The sequence below is a fragment of the Myodes glareolus genome, chromosome 22 (assembly GCF_982192425.1).
Source record: "Myodes glareolus chromosome 22, mMyoGla1.1, whole genome shotgun sequence".
NCBI classification, from domain to species: Eukaryota; Metazoa; Chordata; class Mammalia; order Rodentia; family Cricetidae; genus Myodes; species Myodes glareolus.
The window spans coordinates 43092861-43112651 of record NC_142047.1 but is presented as its reverse complement, the minus strand read 5'-3'; the positions used below and the strand labels follow the sequence as shown (position 1 = coordinate 43112651).

At 44.1% G+C, this 19791-nt stretch overlaps 1 protein-coding gene across 1 annotated transcript in view; it reads left to right on the top strand.

Moving 5' to 3' along the window:
- Adamts18 (ADAM metallopeptidase with thrombospondin type 1 motif 18) overlaps positions 1-19791 on the top strand; it is a 138636-nt gene that overhangs the window by 80749 nt on the left and 38096 nt on the right. Inside the window, exons 10-14 of the mRNA XM_087900414.1 lie at positions 1720-1815; positions 4783-4931; positions 12381-12553; positions 17558-17688; positions 19362-19485. Coding sequence (XP_087756540.1) covers positions 1720-1815; positions 4783-4931; positions 12381-12553; positions 17558-17688; positions 19362-19485 — 673 coding nt within the window. The remainder of the gene's footprint in view (positions 1-1719; positions 1816-4782; positions 4932-12380; positions 12554-17557; positions 17689-19361; positions 19486-19791) is intronic.

The window sequence follows — 19791 nt, the reverse complement described above, 5'->3', positions numbered from 1 at the left end:
ACTCAACATGGTGGTATAGTTTTAGAAGTCCCTATGAGAGTTGCTCTGTGTATACGCTATAGAACTTGAGTTTTCAGATGCTTTTAGCATTTTCAACATGTCATATTTTACTAGAAGGAACTTGTCTTGTGGAATATAACCAGAGAACATGGGTCAGCAAATGACAGGACCCAGTACAACCAGCATTGCTTAAATATGTGGTCTTGTTGAGGTGGGGGATCATATCCAGGCAACATGAGACCTTTGGGTCTCTGTGGTTATTTCTCTTTCTCTTAAATTATGACTTAAGTCCAGGTAATTATAGATAAGACAAAGTGGGGTATACTGACGGGGGGAAAAGAGGGAGGAACCAGCTAAGGAGTGCAAGCTCCCCTCTTTGTTTACTTTGAAAGGGAGTTTTCTCAGAGGGTTTTTGTGGTCGTTAAAGCATGTCGTCGGCTGTAATTACATTTGACTTCTGCACTTCACCACAGGGGAAATAACATGTCCGTACAGCCTGTCTGATTTCACCCTGGAATCCCTGTGTTTTGCCTGCTCTTCTCCAGCTGCCCCTTGTCTCAGCCCTGTGGCTTGGCTTTGGCTGTCATGTCTAGACCACCCTCCCCAACTCCTTTTTCTATTTTTCTTATGGTCTCCCCCCACTTTTTTTTTTTTTTTTTTGCTTTGTATCAGGCTGGTTTAGATGGCTGCTATAGGCATGGGTCGTGGCTCTCCATTGGCTGTAGGAAAGAAATGTATTTGGTCTTCAAAGTTACGGCTTGAACTGACACTAGGGTTGAAGAACCTCACTAGCAAGATGACCTTTGTCCCAAAAGCATGAAAGATACCTTTAGCCCTTCCATAAGATTGACTTGCACTGTTTCTATGGAGACCGCTTTCTCCTCTAGTCTGACCTATACTCCTCACATCTCTCGCTCAATAACTGCTTCAGCCCTGGAATACCTTGATATGGAATCCCTTATAGATCACCGCCCTGATTCTGTGGGCTGAGAGTCTGCCTCCTGATCCTTTAAATTACCTCCTAGGTCTAGTGTCAGAATTAAGTTGCCATAGCGCTGGAAAGTCACGAGGCTAAGAAAGTGACAATGATGGTGACAATAGCACAAAGATATCAAGAACTGTGTGTGCCAGGCTGGATGGTCCCTGGCCGTGTAGTATGTTATTTTTCCTTGAGAACACCTCTGGGAGGGTGGGGGTCAGGTGACAACTGGACAACTTGTAGAGTGACAAGAAAAAGGAACCTGCAGCGTCTAGGGGTTCTAAAAATGCTAGGGACATGGACGGGTCAGATCTGCTTTATTCCTCTTTTGATCTGTTCTGTCTCCCAGGCTCTTGTCACTATCATCAGAAAGCAGATCTCTTGAGCACACACATACACACACGCATGCACACACGCACGCACATGCACACACGTGTGCACACATACCCCTACCACTTAGGTCTGAACAGTCAGTGGTCTGGAGATCAACTAATGCTACCCCCTCTTCACTAAGTACACACAAGCATGCAAACTCTGCAAACTCTCTTTCTGTTTATCTCCTTACTACAAAAGAAAATTGCTTTACTCCCACCAACTTGACTTGCCTGTACTTTGAGCAATTTGTCGTCTGATTGCATCCATCACAAAATAAAGGGCCGTACCCCAAAGCTTTGACTGTTAGCATTTTTTTTTAGTGTGTATTGCCAGTCTCACCCCCTCCCTTTCCCTCCTCTTTTTAGGATATCTGTAAATCACTCTGGTGCCACCGCGTGGGCCACCGCTGTGAGACCAAGTTCACGCCGGCAGCAGAAGGAACCGTTTGTGGATTGAGTATGGTAACTGCACTTGTTAGTCTGCAACTCTAGAATCGTGCGAAGGTCATAGAGCCATGGCTTTAGAAGGGCACATTTTCCTTGGCTGCATTTTTTTTTTCCTGGTTTCTCTTTAAAGTAACCAGCATTACCAAGCAAAGATTACCATACAGAATTGCAACATAGACCAGTTCATTCATTTGTTTATCTAAATATTTTATTGGTGTTTCTCATTATGGATGGGGCCTTGGGTTTTCAGCATCTCTAAGTCACTGACCTGACGGGCTTCACTGCAGTCCACATGCGGGCCAAACTTCGTGTTCTATAAAAGAACCCCAGGGGGCAGGTGTTCCCATTAGTAACAGACATGACTGTCCACACAAATGTTCACACTTATTTCTGTTGTCTTTCCTTTTCCGAAGAGGGTCTGGCAGGAAAGGCACCCTTGGGCCTAGCAGTAAATGAAGTATAGTTAGCAAGTCCATTGGAAAACCCACACTAGAGCGTCAACATATAATGAGATGGTGCAGGTTTGCTCATCTCGGTCATTTGTTTTCTCAAAATTCTCCTAATCTGAATAGAAGAACTGATCATTTGAAGTGATTTCAGTTCTTTGATGACTATTGAGTACCAGTATCAGGATGAGTCTCTCTGAAGATACCGAGATGAGACTAACTGAAAACTCAGTCCTGCTCTTCCAAGAACCCGTAGCAGAAGCTTCCAGCTTTTACTGTTCTTCAAACGTTCCTCTTGAAACACTAACCGCTACCACCTAAAGGAAACAGCATTGGTTGCAGTCCAGTATTCATGTCAAATGAACGGCAATGAAAGTATATACCAAGTGGACCCTGGAGCTGACACTGAAGAGCCCTGAGAGACTACGGAAACAGAAGCAGAGTGCAAACACACGACATCAAAACGACTGAAAGCTGAGTCCTTCCATCTCAAGATGTGTGCGCAAGGAGGAATTAGGTCTATAGGGTCACACGCTGAATTAAAAAGTTTTGGAGCAGGATCCTGGGGCTCATTCTGTAATCCCAGGATTCAGAAGACTGAGACAGGAGGCAGGCCATGAGTTTGAGTTCAGCCTAGCTTACATAACAAGTTCCATAACAGCCTCTGCCGGGTAGTAAGATCTTGCCTAATAACGTAAATCACACATTTCAAAATGTACAGAGCAAGTCACGGCTAGTCAGTCATATTGAATAGTTGAGAAATACTAGTAATATGTGTGATAAGACTATATGTGTATCTATTTAATATTTTCATTTTATACATAGAATTTTATATATACATTATGTTACTTGCACCTATGTGTAGATTTCTGTAAATTCCCATTTGTTACACAGATTGCAAAGGCAGAGGAAGACAGTCTGCCAGCAGTCTGACCTAGGACCAGGATGAATACTGAGATCATAGCAGCCCAGATGTTCATTCAACGGTTGAAACAGATATAAAATGCATTTCCAACAAAGAAATTAGATTAAAATTAAGTCACATCAGTCAGTAATTTGTCTATAAGAAGCAAAATGAGCCGTGTGTAGTTGTGGAATCTAGATTCTTCTATGTGTGTTATAGCTGTGTCCCTGTAAGACTGAGAAAGTCAGAAGGCCCCTACTTAGTTCTCATAGGCAAAGCAGCCTTCAGTTCCTGAATGCTTGAAAGGGCTCTAGAAACTTGGTGAGACAGGTCTTCCCACTGTTCCCAGTCATCAGAGCAACTTAGTTTGCTGTTGGCTGCTGGTGCTAGTGGGACCAGGGGCTATTGCTAGTGGGACCAGGGGCTATTGCTAGTGGGACCAGGGGCTATTGCTAGTGGGACCGGGGGCTATTGCTTTTTGTCCAGTGTCAGCCCAGTCAAGGCCCCTTCATTCCTGGTGGGAAAGATGCATGGTGGCAGTAGCAAGATCCCCCCAGTGACTGATTGGTCCTCCACAGCGTTATGTAATTTCAAACTCTGAAATGGCAATTAACCCAAGCAAAAGAAAAGCTTAAAACAGAGGGATCAATCTGCTCGTGGCAAGAATGTGAAGAAAAGAAGAAACATAACCAAGAAAAAGCTCACTTTCAACAGAGCCACACAGTGAGCAGTCGTACAGCCAAATGTATCATGGGAGTGAGGGGGGTGGCGGAGAGCTGTAAGTCAGACAGTCTCCCTGTGATTCTATAACTGAACACCCCTTCTCAACCAAACCTGGTGTCCCCTAAAGCCCAGCCCTTTGGATCAAAGTGCAGAGGTTTTCAGTGTGTGGTTCTACTAAGTCTTGCAGGACTTGCTCAAGGTGAAAACACAACAAGAAAGAGAGCGATACTTCCAGAGATGAACTCAACCCCCAGGGAAGGAGAAGAAGTGGGGGTGGGGGCTAGCAAACCCTGACTTTACTGCAACAGAAGAACCAACATGGGAGGCTAGCAGAGGAAACAATCCTTGGCCCACCTTGTGAGGATCACAGCCAAATGAAGGAGAAACAGGCACCTTCTATGAATGTCATTTGTTGGGACCGAAAGTTCCTAATTTCATATGCGATTACTATCTGATGGTTGAACGAGGCAAATCACATGCACAGCCAGCTATAGCTCGCATCTGCTTTGATAGTGACATCATCACAACGATCGACACTTGAATGCCTTAGAATTGTTCCATCAATAGCATTGCCTCCGTGCAACCAAGAGGCCTCCTTGTAATTCTGTCTGACGACTTGGGGCACTGTGTAGAATCTTATCTGTCTGTTTTCCCTACATCCACAGTTCACACCGCATGTGCTTCTCAGCCTGAGGATGGGGAACGCCACTTCTCTTTCAGGCAGACTTGAAAATCCGGGCAGTAGCCACACAGCCGTAAAACACGGCCATGAGAGCCATGTCCGTGTCCTACATTGTCCCTCCTCCCTCCCCAGACCCCCTTTTTCTTTTTCATTGGGCAGCTATTTGCCTCTCCCTGAACTTGCCCGGTGGTCTCTGATGGGAACCATGTCGCATGTTCTTTCTGCAGTGGTGTCGACAAGGCCAGTGTGTGAAGCTTGGAGAGCTCGGGCCCCGGCCCGTCCATGGCCAGTGGTCTGCCTGGTCGAAGTGGTCAGAATGCTCACGCACTTGCGGTGGAGGAGTGAAGTACCAGGAGAGGCACTGTAGTAACCCCAAGTAAGGCTCCGGGAGGAATGGGCGCTGCAGTGGGATTTTCTTCCCTCCAGTTAAAAGCAACCAGTCAAGGTTTTCCTGTTTACACATGAAGGCTGTGGGTACTGAGAAGTGAGGCAGGCAGAAGCATGTGGGTAGAGTTGAGAAGAGAGCAGAAGAGCCACTCTGTGTGTTGATACGATCACCCGAGACCCCAGTCATCTCCTGAACTTTTGTCTTAACTGGAGCAAGGCACTGCACTTCTATACCTGAGCTGTTCAGCTGAGAGGCTTGGGGACTGGAACATGTGTCTCCAACAGATGAACTGAGAATGTGTCATAACTTTTTTCCCTTGTAGGAATAGGCTTTGATTCCTGTTGATAGACACATCTGACTTCTCAAAAGATACCTGAAAAAAAAAAAAACCAAACCATGTTGTTACAATACATAGCAATTGCTATGTGTTGATGGCAAATTTTAGTTTTCTTTAAAAACAAATAGAAAGCCATTGTGAGAACTAAAAGCATACAGTCACATGTTGAAACTGGCTTGTGGTCTTCTCTAGAGACTCTACAGTATCATCATTATAGAGCTTGAGACTGGGAAAATACAAGGGCATTTAAGTAACTTCGGAAGATTGTAATTGACACGTGAGGTGAATGCCTCCTATTTGTCCCGGTAGAAAGGTCCGAGGCACTGCAGGTACAAAGACCCAGAGAACTCACCTCCCCTTTCTAAACTTGTGACTTTAGAAAAGTCACATGAACTCTAAGCTTATGTTTCTGTACAAAATGAGATGTTAGCGCCGTCTCAGAGACTCTGAGGAATTAAGAATCGTATCTGTAAAATCCCTCAGTGCCGGGAGTGGTGGCATACACCTGTAATCTCAGCACTTAGCCTGAGTCAGGAAGAGTAAGGCTAATCTGGGCTGCATGGTGAGATCTTATACTGAGAGAGACAGAGACAGACATGGACAGACAGACGGACACCAAGTGATCTGAGAGATAAGTAACACCCAATAGACACGCAGCAGAGCATTCTGAGGGCCACATGCCCCCAGAGTCCTCATCTCAACCTCTCCAGAAGGATGGGGTCGCCCAACATCACCCTAGGGACCTATAGAGGAAGTGGTAGCTGCAGGGTCATGACACTACCCGTGGCCTAGAAAAAGTGTGACAGAAAAATAAGAGTATGATGAGGCCCTGAATAGTAGGGTTAGTTTTACCACCCATTTGGGGGATGGCAGCCCACTGAGGTTAAGAACATAAGCTATGGAACCCAACACCCCAACTCTGCCCTAATCCTGCACTGCCAGCCGTGAAGCCACCAGCAACCTGCTCTCCCTTTCCCCGGAGTCCTCGTGTGTGAACATGGGGTCAAGATGGCACCAGCCATGCTGAGGGCTGTAAGTGCTCTGTAAGAGGGCCCAGTATGCTGTAAGTACTTCAGGAATCTGCGGTGAACTGAGAACCAGAACTTAACAAAATCAGAGTAAAAAGCAAACTTTCAGAAGGGAAAATGGTACCTCATCTGATTAAGTAGTCTGAGCGCCATATAAAGTTTTTTGATTTATTTTTGCCAAAATACAAGGGGCAGGTTGGAGTTAATTAAATGGTGTGTGTCAGGTGCCTCTTGGGATATCTTAGGCTGCTCAGGAGCCAGCCACCCTTCTCTCTTCCTCCCTCCCTGAGGATTGACTCTGGGGCCTTGGGCATAGTGATGGAGCTCCCTTTGCAGGCCTCTTTAAACTTTTTATTTAGAGGCAAAATGCTGGCTGACCTTGAGTTCTTTATCTACCCCAGGCTGTCCTTGAATTTGTGGTCCTCATAAATAGCTAAGATCACACACCTATAGTAATAGTTGTAGTTCCAGGTACCCAGAGGTTGTCAGATATAGAATTATTGACATAAAAGGCTGCAAAGTTCCTGTGAGTTTATCTCTTAAGAATTATTATATTATTTTATGTCGTGTGTGTGTGTGTGTGTGTGTGTGTGTGTGTACGCTCCTGCATGTCTGTGCAGAGACCAGAAGAGGCACCTGATCCCTGGAGGTGCAGTTACAGGAGGTTGTGGGCTGCCAGATGTGAATGTTGGGTGTGGAACTCCTCTGGTCCTCAGCAAGAGCAGGGCATTCTTAAGTGATCTGCATCTCCCCAGCCCCAGGACTTCTTTTTTATATTGCCGGATCGGCAACCATGACACCTTCTCACTTGTTGCTAACGGGATTACTTCCTATCTCTTTACTCCCCACATTGTAGCAAAGAAAAATGTCTTCAGGCATTGCCACATGTCCTAAAAGGAGCAAAATGTGTGTCTTTCTGGAACTCCTCAGACTCAGTACCTAACTCTAACTGGAGGAAGGCTTGGCATCCATTCATGATTTATACCAGATTATAAAAACCATCCTTTTGATACCTCACTGTAACCAATGTCTCTACAGCACTCTTCAAAATCATTGTTACTTTATGTTCTGGAGCATATTTCCTGGGTCTGGTTTTCATGCATGACTACATCTTATATCCCAATGTTTTCCTGAGAAAGAAAGGAATTGCCTTACTTAATAGCTCTGCCAGTGGTGTGCAGGAACGGCATCCCTGGGATTTCAGTTAAAACCTTTCTCATGCCTATGGGATTGAGAGTTCACCTTATGATCGAGAACTGCTTGTGGAAATGGCATGTCTTGGTTTTAGAGATCCTTAATGGGGAATTAATCACCAAACTCTTTCTACTCGGTGGAGTTCTACAACATTACATAAGATCACAGATAACTGGAATACTGTCGACTCTACCTCAGGGTAAAGCCACAAGTAAAATGAGAGATGGTCAGTTAATCCCAAAGTGGTTGAATTAATTGTTCTATCAGCTCCTTGTTCTATTTGTTGGAGCAAAGCTGCTTTTTTCCCTCACCCTTTCAATGTCAAGTTATTGATTTTTTTTTTCTTCTGGCTAAGTTCTGCCATTTGTTTCTGTTTGTAGCTCTCAGCTTAACTGTTTTCATTTTCTCATTGGAGAGGCAGTGTAAGGTTCCCATTTCATCCTCTGAGCTTCTCCCAAGGATGTGTTTTGTTTCATAAAAGAATGAGGTATGTAAGGTGATTTGTAGACTTACCAGCATGTTTAGCCTCACAAGGGGTTAAAGGTCCTTTGATTCCACAGCGGCCAAGACTGCCTCCCCTGTCTGTAGCAGGTGCTTATATTTCTTCTACACCCCATTTTCTGTGGTGTTCCTCCACACCTTAAGAGCCTCTCACAATACTTCTTTGGGCATTTTTTTCACAGACACATTAACACTACCCCATCATTTCCAAGTGCATGCCACCCCACTTTTTCACAGCATCAGCACCACTTGGGTACCACACTGACAATGGCAGATTCAAACCAAGGTGTATAGTCTTTACCCTTCGACGTTTCTCCTGGTTCCCTATCTACCAAATTATCACATTGTAATAGAGACTCAGGATATTCCTTTAAGTTCTATTTAAAAAAACTAACAGTGACATCCTGAGATATTCTAGAACATCCCTAAAACACAAGTCTTTTCAGCAAAGAATTATAGATCACTCAGTCTAGTGCCACCCAGCTCCTGAAGTTTGGGAGGAAGCTGGGATTTTACAATCATTGAACTGACTCTGGGGCCCATTTTTCTGACCAATAATTTTCAGGCTCAATTTTCAAAATCAGGACGGTCCTCTAAATGACACACCAATTTCTTTGGAAAACATACATTACATACACATACTGTGTGTTCTCTTATGTTGTTGTCATTATTATTGTTTTTCAAGACAGGGTTTCTCTGTGTTACAGTCCTAGCTGTCCTGGAACTAGTTCTTGTAGGCCAGGCTGGCCTTGAACTCAGAGAGATCCACCTGCTTCTGCCTCCTGAGTGCTGAGATTAAAGGCATGCACCCATTTGTTTTATTGGCAGAGGCTGCTTGTTTGTTTCCCAGTGACCCAGACCCAAACTAATCACACAGAAACTGTGTTAATTAAAACACTGCTTGATCTATTAGCTTATGCATATTTCTAGCTAACTCTTACAACTTAAGTTAACACATCTCTATTAATCTGTGCATTACCATGAGGTCATGGCCTATTGGGAAGTTTCTGGCAGGCCCCCACATGTGGCTTTCTCCTTTTGTGGCTACATGGCATCTCTCTGACTCTGCCTACTTTCTATGTCTCTTTTCTACTCTACATCTCTCTTCCAGCCTGGCTATATTATGTTAAGCTATTGACCAAACACAGCCTTTTTATTAACCAATGATAGTCACACCATACAGAGGGGAATCCTACATCAATGCTTGCTTGGTTTGTATGAGAAAATCTGTGCTCAGTTCCCAGTACTGCATAAGCCAGGCTCGGACTATCTGGAATGGGATTATTCAAGAGGTAGATTCAAGGAGACCTGTACTTCAGGTTTATTCTTGACTGTGTAGCAAGTTTGAGGTTAGAATGAGATACATGAGTTCCTGTCTGAAGAATGGAGGGAGTGGAGCAGACAGACAGAGAAATTATATAAGAGCACATACATGAGAGAATGTAAAGAATCTTACTGTATACATGTGTGTCATATGTACTTAACAGCATTTCTAAGGTGAGTCTGATAGTCATATAACCAACTAATACTACAAGCATCTGTGGTCAGGCTGACTGATGCAAAAACAAATACAGTTCGACTCCATGTTGTGGGAACTCCTTTAGCCATCATTTAACATCCTTTAAGCTATCATGGTCTCATGTACTAAAAGTGCAAATGAAAAGTGTGTGCAGCCCCCCCCCCCTTTTCTTCTGCTAAATTTGGTTCCAGTTCCCAGCACACGCAGAGGACTGCCGATCACTACCCTTACTGTGAGTTTAGCCCCAAAGACATAAACCTGTGTTAGTCTCCAATCCGGGCTCTTGTGGCACTCTCTGGTACCGCTACAGCTTTATAACGCAAGAGCATGTGCCGAGAGTTCGCTTTCTGCCTCTCTTCCTGTTTCCAATCACAGAGCCCGAGCCACACTGCAGGGTGTTATGGGAAAGTTTTCTATTTGCTTCTCTACACGTTCGTGCTTAAGGCCACAGAAATCCAGGCGTGGCCGTGCAGCCCTGCAGTCCGTCATTCGGAAAGCACGTGCAGGAAGATTCTGAGTCGGCACTCAAGCTGTGACTACCTTTCACAACTCAGTCTCAGCGAGAATTAAAGGCTGCGGGAAAAGGTTGTTGAGCTGGAACATTTGCTAGGAAATCTGAAATTATTGGCAGCTGTGACTTTGACCACTCTGACTTTAGCCCATGACAAAAAAAAAAAAAAAAAAAAAAAGAAATCTGAGCATTCTGATCAGAGAGAGAACAGCGTGGCTTGTCATTTGAGAAGATAAACTATTTAAAATGCTTAACTCATCTATAAAGTCAAGGACATTAAACCAGCATATGAAATTAAATGCCCATCTGCCTCGCCGTCAAAGGCAGGCTTCCTGGCCACTTTCCTCACTGGGTCTTTCTCTCAGTCCCCATGGGGTTCAACAATGCCTGTCTTGCTCAGAGAAATGCAGTCCTAGGTGACAAGGAAGAGAGTCTGGGCCAGAGTCCAAAGATCTGAGGCTCAGCTCCACTGTCCTCCTGAGCTGTGTAGGTTTTCCTGACATGCCGTCTGTGCCTCGCCTGCGCTTTCTTCCCTTCATCCATCTGGAGTGGAAAGACCCGTGAGTTTGGAGGCCTTTTCCAAGCAGCGGCTGTGTAGGTTGGACAAGTCCCACCCTGTGATGGTTCTTAAGCTGACAGGCAGTCCACATACAGCCAATGTTTAAAATCTCAGAGAGAAAGCCTCGAGCCGAGGGTTTGCCGTAATATGCCTTGTAGAGTATTGAGGCCGTGATAACACAATTTAAGGTCTACTAATGGTCATTTAGGAAGTCCTAGGGGTTATGATTGAGTGCCACCCCACTGCATGTTTAGCCATTCGGTCTAGAATGTTTGGAGAAGGCAGAAAGGTCTCATTCTGGCCAGGCAACACTTCCTGTGTCTGTGGAGTTCATTCTTGGGATCTCAGGAAGACTTGTTAGAAGATGCTGGGGTGGAACCAGCAGTGTTCTATGACAAGCCTGGGCCTCCAACAGGGACAGAGAATTTTAATCACATCAGTTTATTAACCTTGAGTCCCCTTTCAGGTGACCTGTTGGTATTGGATTTTATATGAAGTGGTTCACAGTTGGGTTTTAGTTCTGGAGAAATCTGTGGGGAGGGAGAGCAAGGAAAATGCTTTTTGGAAAGTAGGCTGGGTGACTGGTTAGTGTTGGTGCAGAGTAGGCTGGGTAGTGGTTAGTGTTGGTGTAGTGTAGGTTCGGTAAGTAGTTAGTGTTGGGTGCAGGGTAGGCTGGGTACTGGTTAGGGTTGGGTACAGGCTAGGCTGGGTACTGGTTAGTGTTGGATGCAGGCTAGGCTGGGTACTGGTTTGTGTTGGGTGCAGGCTAGGCTGGGTACTGGTTAGTGTTGGGTACAGGGTAGGCTGGGTACTGGTTAGTGTTGGGTACAGGGTAAGCTGGGTACTGGTTAGTGTTGGATATAGGGTAGACTGGGTGAAGGGTCTTAATTTTCAGTGCAGTTGCCCTTTTTCTTCATTTTTCTTCCTGGCTTTTGCAAATCTGAATTTGGCCACTCAGATGTCTTAAGAGGTTGCTATTGAGACGACAGTGATCTATGTTCTCGTGAGATTCTCAGCTCGTGGGATCAGTCCCCACTTCTCTTTGCACCAGGAAGGCTGCCGGTCACCAAAGTTTAAAAGGCACTCATGCTGGTGAAAACGAGGCAGTGTCTCCCCTCAGAGTGTGGGGTCAGTTGGAATACCACCCCTCCTCCCAGTATAGAGAAAGAGCCAGAGTGCTAGCCCCAGCGCTGACAGACCTGGCCTGGAGAACGTGGTTCTTCCTCTCTTTTCCCACATGCCGTAATCTCCAGGGTAGCAGGTGCATGGGAAAGGCAGGAAGATGGTTGGAATGTAATGAGAGGGCGGTAGGGAGCCTGGAGGGCTGCGTTTGCAGCATTTGATACCCTTGCAGACGCTGTGCATATGCAACGTACTTGTTGCAGAGAACATCTTACTGTGTTCACGGAATCCCTGACACGCAAAGTATCAGGAATATTTTTGTCATCGATTGTCAAGGAAAGTTCTAGAATATAAAAACTAGATCAGAGATGGCAAATGAGTTTAACTTTATTTGCCACTTACAATTAGGCATAGCAGCAGCTGCCTGAAAGTATAATGAATATGATATTGCAACTTTGAGGCTATATTAAGTTTCTGTGAAAACAAAAGGAGCTCTGTGGTTGATTTATTATGTCTGCACAGGAGCAAGAAGGGACTAGGCAAATTGCAGGGCACGTACAATCGCCCATAGTACAATGATATTCCCCTCAATTGTCCCTTCTTGCATTATTATATGTGGCTGCGAGTGGGGTGTTTGGTACTAAAATTCCTCAATTCTGTTTTTAGGCCTCAGTATGGTGGCAAGTTCTGTCCAGGATCTAGCCGTATCTACAAACTGTGCAACATTATCCCTTGTAATGAAAACAGCTTGGACTTCCGCGCCCAGCAGTGTGCGGAGTATAACAACAAGCCCTTCCGGGGATGGCTGTACCGGTGGCGACCTTATACCAAAGTCGAAGGTAAGTCAATCACCGTAACACTCTGGTGTCTCTCTGTGGATAAGATGTAAATTCACAGCACAGAAAGAGATCTTGGCCCATGTTAAACAGTTCCCATGTTATTTTCGGTGCCCCAGACCTGTCCTGGCTCAGTGTTTCATCAACTTTCATAGGTGTTGTTTATTTTTGCAGTCTTTTTTTCCTTCCCAGAAGATACCTTTCGTCTGTGAGTGATCGGACCTGTGTGTTTGAAATGAACTTATATTTCTAAATGTACCATTGACAGCTTGGTGATTTTCGTTTCCTAGGGGTGTTAATTGAAAGTGGTTTGAGTTGTCTGAAAACTTGTGAAACCATATATGTCCCACAGAGACCGCATAGTTAGGAAGGGACATGTCAAATGATTGCAAGTACAGAAATTTTTTTTTTGTAATAAGAATATATGTTGGAGAGAGAGAGAGAGAGAGAGAGAGAGAGAGAGAGAGAGAGAGAACACAAGAGAACAAAAAATTATACCAGGCTGGCCATATTTATTTTAACAAAGTTATAGCTTGCATTTAACTTTTTAAACAATGACTATAAAGAGAAACAAGAACCTGGTATTTTGAGACAATGTATCATTCTTTAGCTCAAAATAACTTGGAATTGACTATGTGTCCCAGGCGGGATTATCTAGCTGCATTAGGCTTTTTAAATGAACTTGTTTTTGTCTTGGCTAAATAACAAAACATTTGCTTCAGTTGACATGGACAAGTTAGTATACCTTCTATTGCCCATGCTGGATAATCTGTCACTAGTCCAGCTGTGCCTTGTGATTTTTATACCATCCTGGCTTATCTCTTTCTTGGGGGAAGGATTTGTGTGGCTCTTGCATACATGTAGAAGGAGACAAGTGTGATGTTTTTGACAACTGACGGACTGTTCTCAAAATGAACCTGTGCTGTCAGTTGCCATCAGGAGAGCTTTTGTAATTACAGTGACTATAGTGACCAACCCCACCTGATGTTACGAGCAGGTAGTGTGGCTTTAAATGATACCCGCCTGGATGTTTCAGAAGTGCTGACTCTGCATCTAGGGCTGTCTGTCAAAAGCAGAGGCAAATGTGACCATTTTGAAGACTGTGTCTCAGGAGAAAATAGTAGGAGAACTGTGGTTGTTTATTATTTTTTTTTTAAAAAAGTTTTAACACATTGAAATCAAGGTGTTTTAGATTTTCTTCAAAGAATACATCTGTCGTTGGTTTTTCACTCATTTTACTCTCTGGAGGCCCACCACCCAGCTCCAAAATAAATACACAAAGACTTATTGTTTCTTATGAATGCCCTGCCTTAGCTTGTCTTATTTTTAGCCAGATTTTCGTAACTTAAATTCTCCCATCTAGCTTTTACCTCTGGGATTTTATCTATCTCTAGTTTATATACCTTTCTTTACTTCTTACTCCATGGCTTACTGTGTCGCTGGGTGAATGACCCCTGGTGTCCTCTCCCCTTTTCTCACTTCTCTATCTTTCCTCCAAGATTTCTCCTTCTATTATTTTCTCTTTCTGACAGCCCCACCTATCCTTTCTTCTGCCTAGCTATTGGCTGCTCACCTCTTTATTAGACCAATTTGGTGTTTTAGACAGGCAAAGTAACACAGCTTCACAGAGTTAAACAAATGCAGCATAAAAGAATGCAATATATATATTTGCATCATTAAACAAATGTTCCACAGGATACACAAATGTAACACATCTTAAACTAGTATTTCACAACACACATCTGTGTAAAATCTCAGAATGTCCTAGGATCTCAGCTTTAGAGAGACCTAGCCTACATTCTTTTGTCATTTCTCTTCCCTAAACATTTGTCCTGCTTTAGTCTTAACACGAGTCTACTTTTACATTTTTGTTTATTTTTATTGTGTGTATAAATACTTTACCTACTTGTATGTTTATGGACAGACCCATTGGAACTGGACTGATAGACAATTGTGAGCCACCATGTAGATGCTGAGAATTAATCTCTGATCCATTGCACTTACTGCTCTTAACCACTGAACTTTCTTTCCAGTCTCAGGTTTACTTACTCATTTCTTCATTTACTCATGTATTCATTCATTTGTTCATTCATTCATTCATTTATTATTTATTTGTTTGTTTATTATCTTTACAAGAGCTTCAGGTGCACAAGCACTAAGCCTTGGTACATCCTCAGCATGTTTTGTGTCCACAGCATCTAAGAAGGCGACTTAGTCAATATTTATAGACTAGTTTGGGAGGCTTGTTGTTGAGTTTTGAAAAATATAGGGTATCACTCTGTAGTCCAGACTAACTTAGAATTCTCTGTCCTCCACTTGAGCCTCCTAAGTCCTAGGATGACAGATGTGCTACCATACCTGGCTTTAATAGCTGGACTTTTTTAAATGAATGGATGATTACCAGCTGTCTAGGGGGACACATGACCTCTGTGTAAGTGATAAGTTCTCTGTCACTACATGCATTCAGCTAGGGCTTGAGTGATGAACAGGGAAGGACACTACACAGCCGGCTCCAGCACGCAACAGATGGGATCGGCCAAATTGCTCTATTTCTAGCATCCAGAACCAGATTTTCTCTTGTGTGCACACTCGCAACCCCATGTTTCTCATATAATTCCAGCCCTCAGGAAGCTGAGGCAGAGAGATGCCCTGGTTTGCTTTTCATTGCTGTGATAGCCACTCTGAACCAAAGAAGCTTGGCTTTGTTTCGTCTTACACTTCCAGTTCCCAGCCCTTCCTGAAGAGCAGTCAGGGCAGGAGCTCAAGCAGAAACCAGGAAGGAAAACTATGAACTCCCTACTTCATGCTTAGCTAGCTTTCTTGTGTTGCCCAGACCTACCTGCCTGGGTAATGGTGCTACCCACAGTAGGCAAGGCCCTCCCATAGCAACCACCAAAGAAGATAGTCTCTGGAAGACGTGACTATGAGCCAGTATGATCTGAGCAATTCTTCAGTTGAGGTTTCCTTCCTCCAGGTGACTCCAGGTTGTATCAATTTCATGCTAAAAAGTAGCAACACAAAGGGTCTGGATTGGAAGCCAGCTTGGGCTGTGTAATGAGACTGTCTCAAGACAAAGTAAAAGAACAGGGGAAGGCTCTATCTTAAAGGAAAATCTTTTCCCCTTAAGTGACAAACTTCTCTTTTATCTTTTTTATTCTGTTTTAAAGGGAAAAGTCATGCCTGGAAATATGTACTGGACCCAAAAAAAGAAAAAAAAAAGCTTTTATTAGAACTTTTAAATTTCTGGGATTGGTAAAGAAGAGAAAACACACACACACACATGCATGCACACACACTATCCAAATCCTTAATCTCATTTATAAAAATTAGACAATATTAAATAAAGTTGTTATTTGAAAAAATTAAAAACATTGTAGTTGAGAGAAAAGCATTTTATTCACCCACACATCTACATATTTTGACCACAGTCATATATTTTCTCTCATGGTTAAGTTTTAGCTCTGCCTTCTGGTGAAGGTTTTGTGGGACAGGACTGTTTATGAACTGTTTACACATCTATGTGAAACTGTTGTTAGGGATATCGCTCAGTGTCGCCTACGGAAAGTCCCATGTGAAAAACGTCATCTGGAGTTGCTGGCCAAGGATAGCTGTCTCTATCGAAGGAATTGGCCTGCTTACTCCTTCCAGATAACAAGAGCTCTTGAACTCCACTTTTTTATGTTTTTCTATGATACTAGAAATTTCTCAGGAGATTAATGGCTGACACAAAGTACTTTTTCGGCCTTTAAAATTAGCTAATTTGCCCTTTCTATTTGTGACATTTAATCTGATTTTTTATAAACATAGTTTTCTGCATGCTTTTGTTTTTGAAGTGCTTCAGTCTTTACCTTTTTGCAGGCTGTATAAATACCTATGGGGATCCAGTCCCAAACCAAAATATCAGACTATAACCTGATCTGTTTGTGAAAATTAGAGTTTTATTAGAACACAAAGCTATTGTTTCATGTACCTACTGTTATTCAGTAACTTCAGAGACCACAAAGTCTGTAATTCTTACAGTACAGGAGGCTGACTGCTCAGCCCAGCAATCCTGTTCATGGTGATGATTTCTTAAGATTAGGAACACAAACTTGTGAGGTCTTAAGACAAGCATGGTGCACACCTTTCATCTCAGTACCTGGAAGGCAGAGGCAGGTTGATGCCTGTGAATTTGAAGTCAGCCAGGTCTACATAGACAGTTCTAGGCCAGCTAGGGTGGCACAGTGGGAGACTCTCAAATAAAACACAGCCCACATTTCTTCGGTATCAGTATTTAATTGGTGTTGGGAGCTGTGAACCTCCAGATCCTGAATTTCTTGTAAACAACTTGTTTTCCCCTGATCTGAATGCCTACAGCTGCTCTGAGCACGAGACCCTCAGGCGTTCCTGATGGCAGGGGAGTGATTTCCGGTGCGTTTGGCTGGGACGTGGCTATCCCTATATAAGCTGCCCATGAACACAATAAAGGGGGCATTCTTGGGGCATTTTGGTATCAAGGATGACCCGTGTCTCTGTTTGTGAGTCTTTGTGTGTTTCAATCTCCAGTCCCTTGCCCGGCTCACGAACTGTATGGTGGCGCATAGAGCGCAGACAGGCGTCGTGTGCTGCAAATTGGCTTTTTATAGGCTCTCAAATGACATTTGTCTTAGCCGGGCGGTGGTAGCGCACGCCTTTAATCCCAGCACTCTGGAGGCAGAGGCAGGCGAATCTTTGTGAGTTCGAGGCCAGCCTGGTCTACAAGAGCTAGTTCCAGGACAGGCACCAAAAACAACAGAGAAACCCTGTCTCGAAAAATAAAAATTAAAAAAAAAAGGCATTTGTCTTTTGAAAGATACATACATGTGGTCTTCTGTGCACACACAGGCACACTTACAAACAGATTCTATAGAAGGTTGTCTTTTCTCACAATAGCCTTCCGTGTTGATTTACTTGTTCTGTCTGGTGGCCATGCTGCTTTGCACACGAGCCAGTCTTGACGAAGTCCTCCTTTTCTCTCTCTGCCCCTAGAGGAAGATCGATGCAAACTCTACTGCAAGGCTGAAAACTTTGAATTTTTTTTCGCCATGTCTGGCAAGGTGAAAGATGGGACCCCCTGCTCCCCACACAGACACGATGTCTGCATCGACGGGATTTGTGAAGTAAGAGGACATTTCCACCCCCCTGGGTGGGCAGTCAGGCCTTGTCTCCTCGTGTCCTGTGAGGAGGGTTGAGAGAGTCCCTGTAATACACTTTGGGAAGAGGGACAAAGTGTCCAGCTGAGATGTGCATCTCTGAGTCCTCTTTCAAACGGCCCCTTCGTTTTCTGTTTCAGCTGCTTCCCAGAATAGAGAACGGTGTGCGGTGGCAGCCACTTTTGCGTCACTATAAAAACTGATGGGAGTGATGCTGATGCCTTAGGACCACCTTACTCAGCGCATTCACCACACATTAGCGCCTCCGGCCATGCATGGGAACAGAGCTGTCTCTTTCCAGACTCACTTTCCCTTGCATTTAAACTTTACTATGAACACTTCATTCTTTTCCAGGGTGTGTGTGTATAAGAGAGAGAGAGAGAGAGAGAGAGAGGTGTTTATATGTGTATGTGTGTTTGTGTGTACATGTGTGCCTGTGTTTATTTGTATGCATATGGGTACTTTGTGTGTGTGTATATGTGTGTGTATGAATGTCTTTGTGAATATGTGTGCACATGTGTAGGTGCATGTGTAACACAAATAATAAAAAACTCAGAAAGAGATACTGGGGTTCTAGCTGAAGATCAGAGAAGCAAAGCAGCCAGCCTCTAGAGAGATCTGACCTCTATTAAGACTCAGACAAACAAAGAGGCGATCCTGCAATGTTCTCCACTAATCTCAGACTCCATCCCCTATGAGTTGCTGTGTCTTTCACTTTATATTCCTCTCTCCACCCAGCCATATTGCTGCTGTCTTTACCTTCCTAGTGCTGGGATTAAAGGTATGAACCACCACCACCTGGATTTGTTTCTGGATCGATCGTGTATAGCCCAGGGTAGCCTTGAACTCACAGAGATCCAGCTATCTCTGTCTCCTGAGTCCTGGGATTAAAGGTGTGAGCCGCCACTCCCTGGCCTGTATGGCTGACTAGTGTGGCTGCTTTTCCCTCTGATCTTTATGCAAGCTTTATTTAATAAAACACAAATAATATACTGCTATGTACATGCCTGTGCATGTTTGTGTGTATATGTGTATACGCACATGTGTATGCATACATGTATGTGTATGAGAGGAGTCTGAATGTATACTACTTAGCATTTTTATGCTCCATTCATACAGTTGGCCTATCTGGTAATTGCCCATGACTCTTCATTTTAGCTTCACAGAGGGGGAGTCTAAGCCTTTGGTCAGTTGTGTAATTTGATCAGCTCTGCATTTGCTTGAAGAGGGAGAGTCACTTTTCTTAGGAGGGAAGTTGGCCACCAGTAGATTGCCCAGTGTCCCGGTGGTTGACCCCCACACCTGTGTGCACATAACCAGCACTCACTGGAATCAGTTGATTAAAACAATAATAATATAAACAGGAAGAAGGCTTAAAATTAGCAGGGAGATATATGGGGGACTTCCAGAAGAACTGGGGGGTGGTAGGAATATAGATGATCAAAATACAGTGTACACATAAATGAAGTTTTTCAAAGAATAAATGAAGTATTATTTACAAAGGATAGCAGAGCAAAACTTTGAACCCTGGTCTGCCATAAGGCTCCAGCGTTCCCCTTAGCAGAGCTGCCTGCCTCCTGTTGGTCTTCACCACTGGCTTTACTCATCTTTGATTTCTTCCCGGCCTTTGTCCATCACAGCCTGTGGGATGCGATCATGAACTTGGCTCCAAGGCAGTTTCAGACGCATGTGGCGTTTGCAAAGGTGATAATTCGACGTGCAAGTTCTACAAAGGCCTGTACCTCAGTCAGCACAAAGCAAATGGTAAGAGCTGCTTCTGCTCCCCTTGTAGCTGCTGGCAATGCCCCCCTCCTGCCTCTGAATGGGGCGGGGACTGTGCTAAGGTAATCCTAGCTCACCTGGCACCAGGGATATCTTTTGTCACACGGCAAGGTTCTTAGGGTGAGTGGTTTCATCTGTGCATTGTACCTCAAAAGCATGTTAAGTGCACCACAAAATGGCTCAACAGAGAAAGGCACTGTCATGTCACCCAGCCGGATGACCTGAGTTCCATCCCCAGAACCCAAGGAGGAAGGGGAGATCTGGTTCCCAAAAGTTACCCTCACTTCC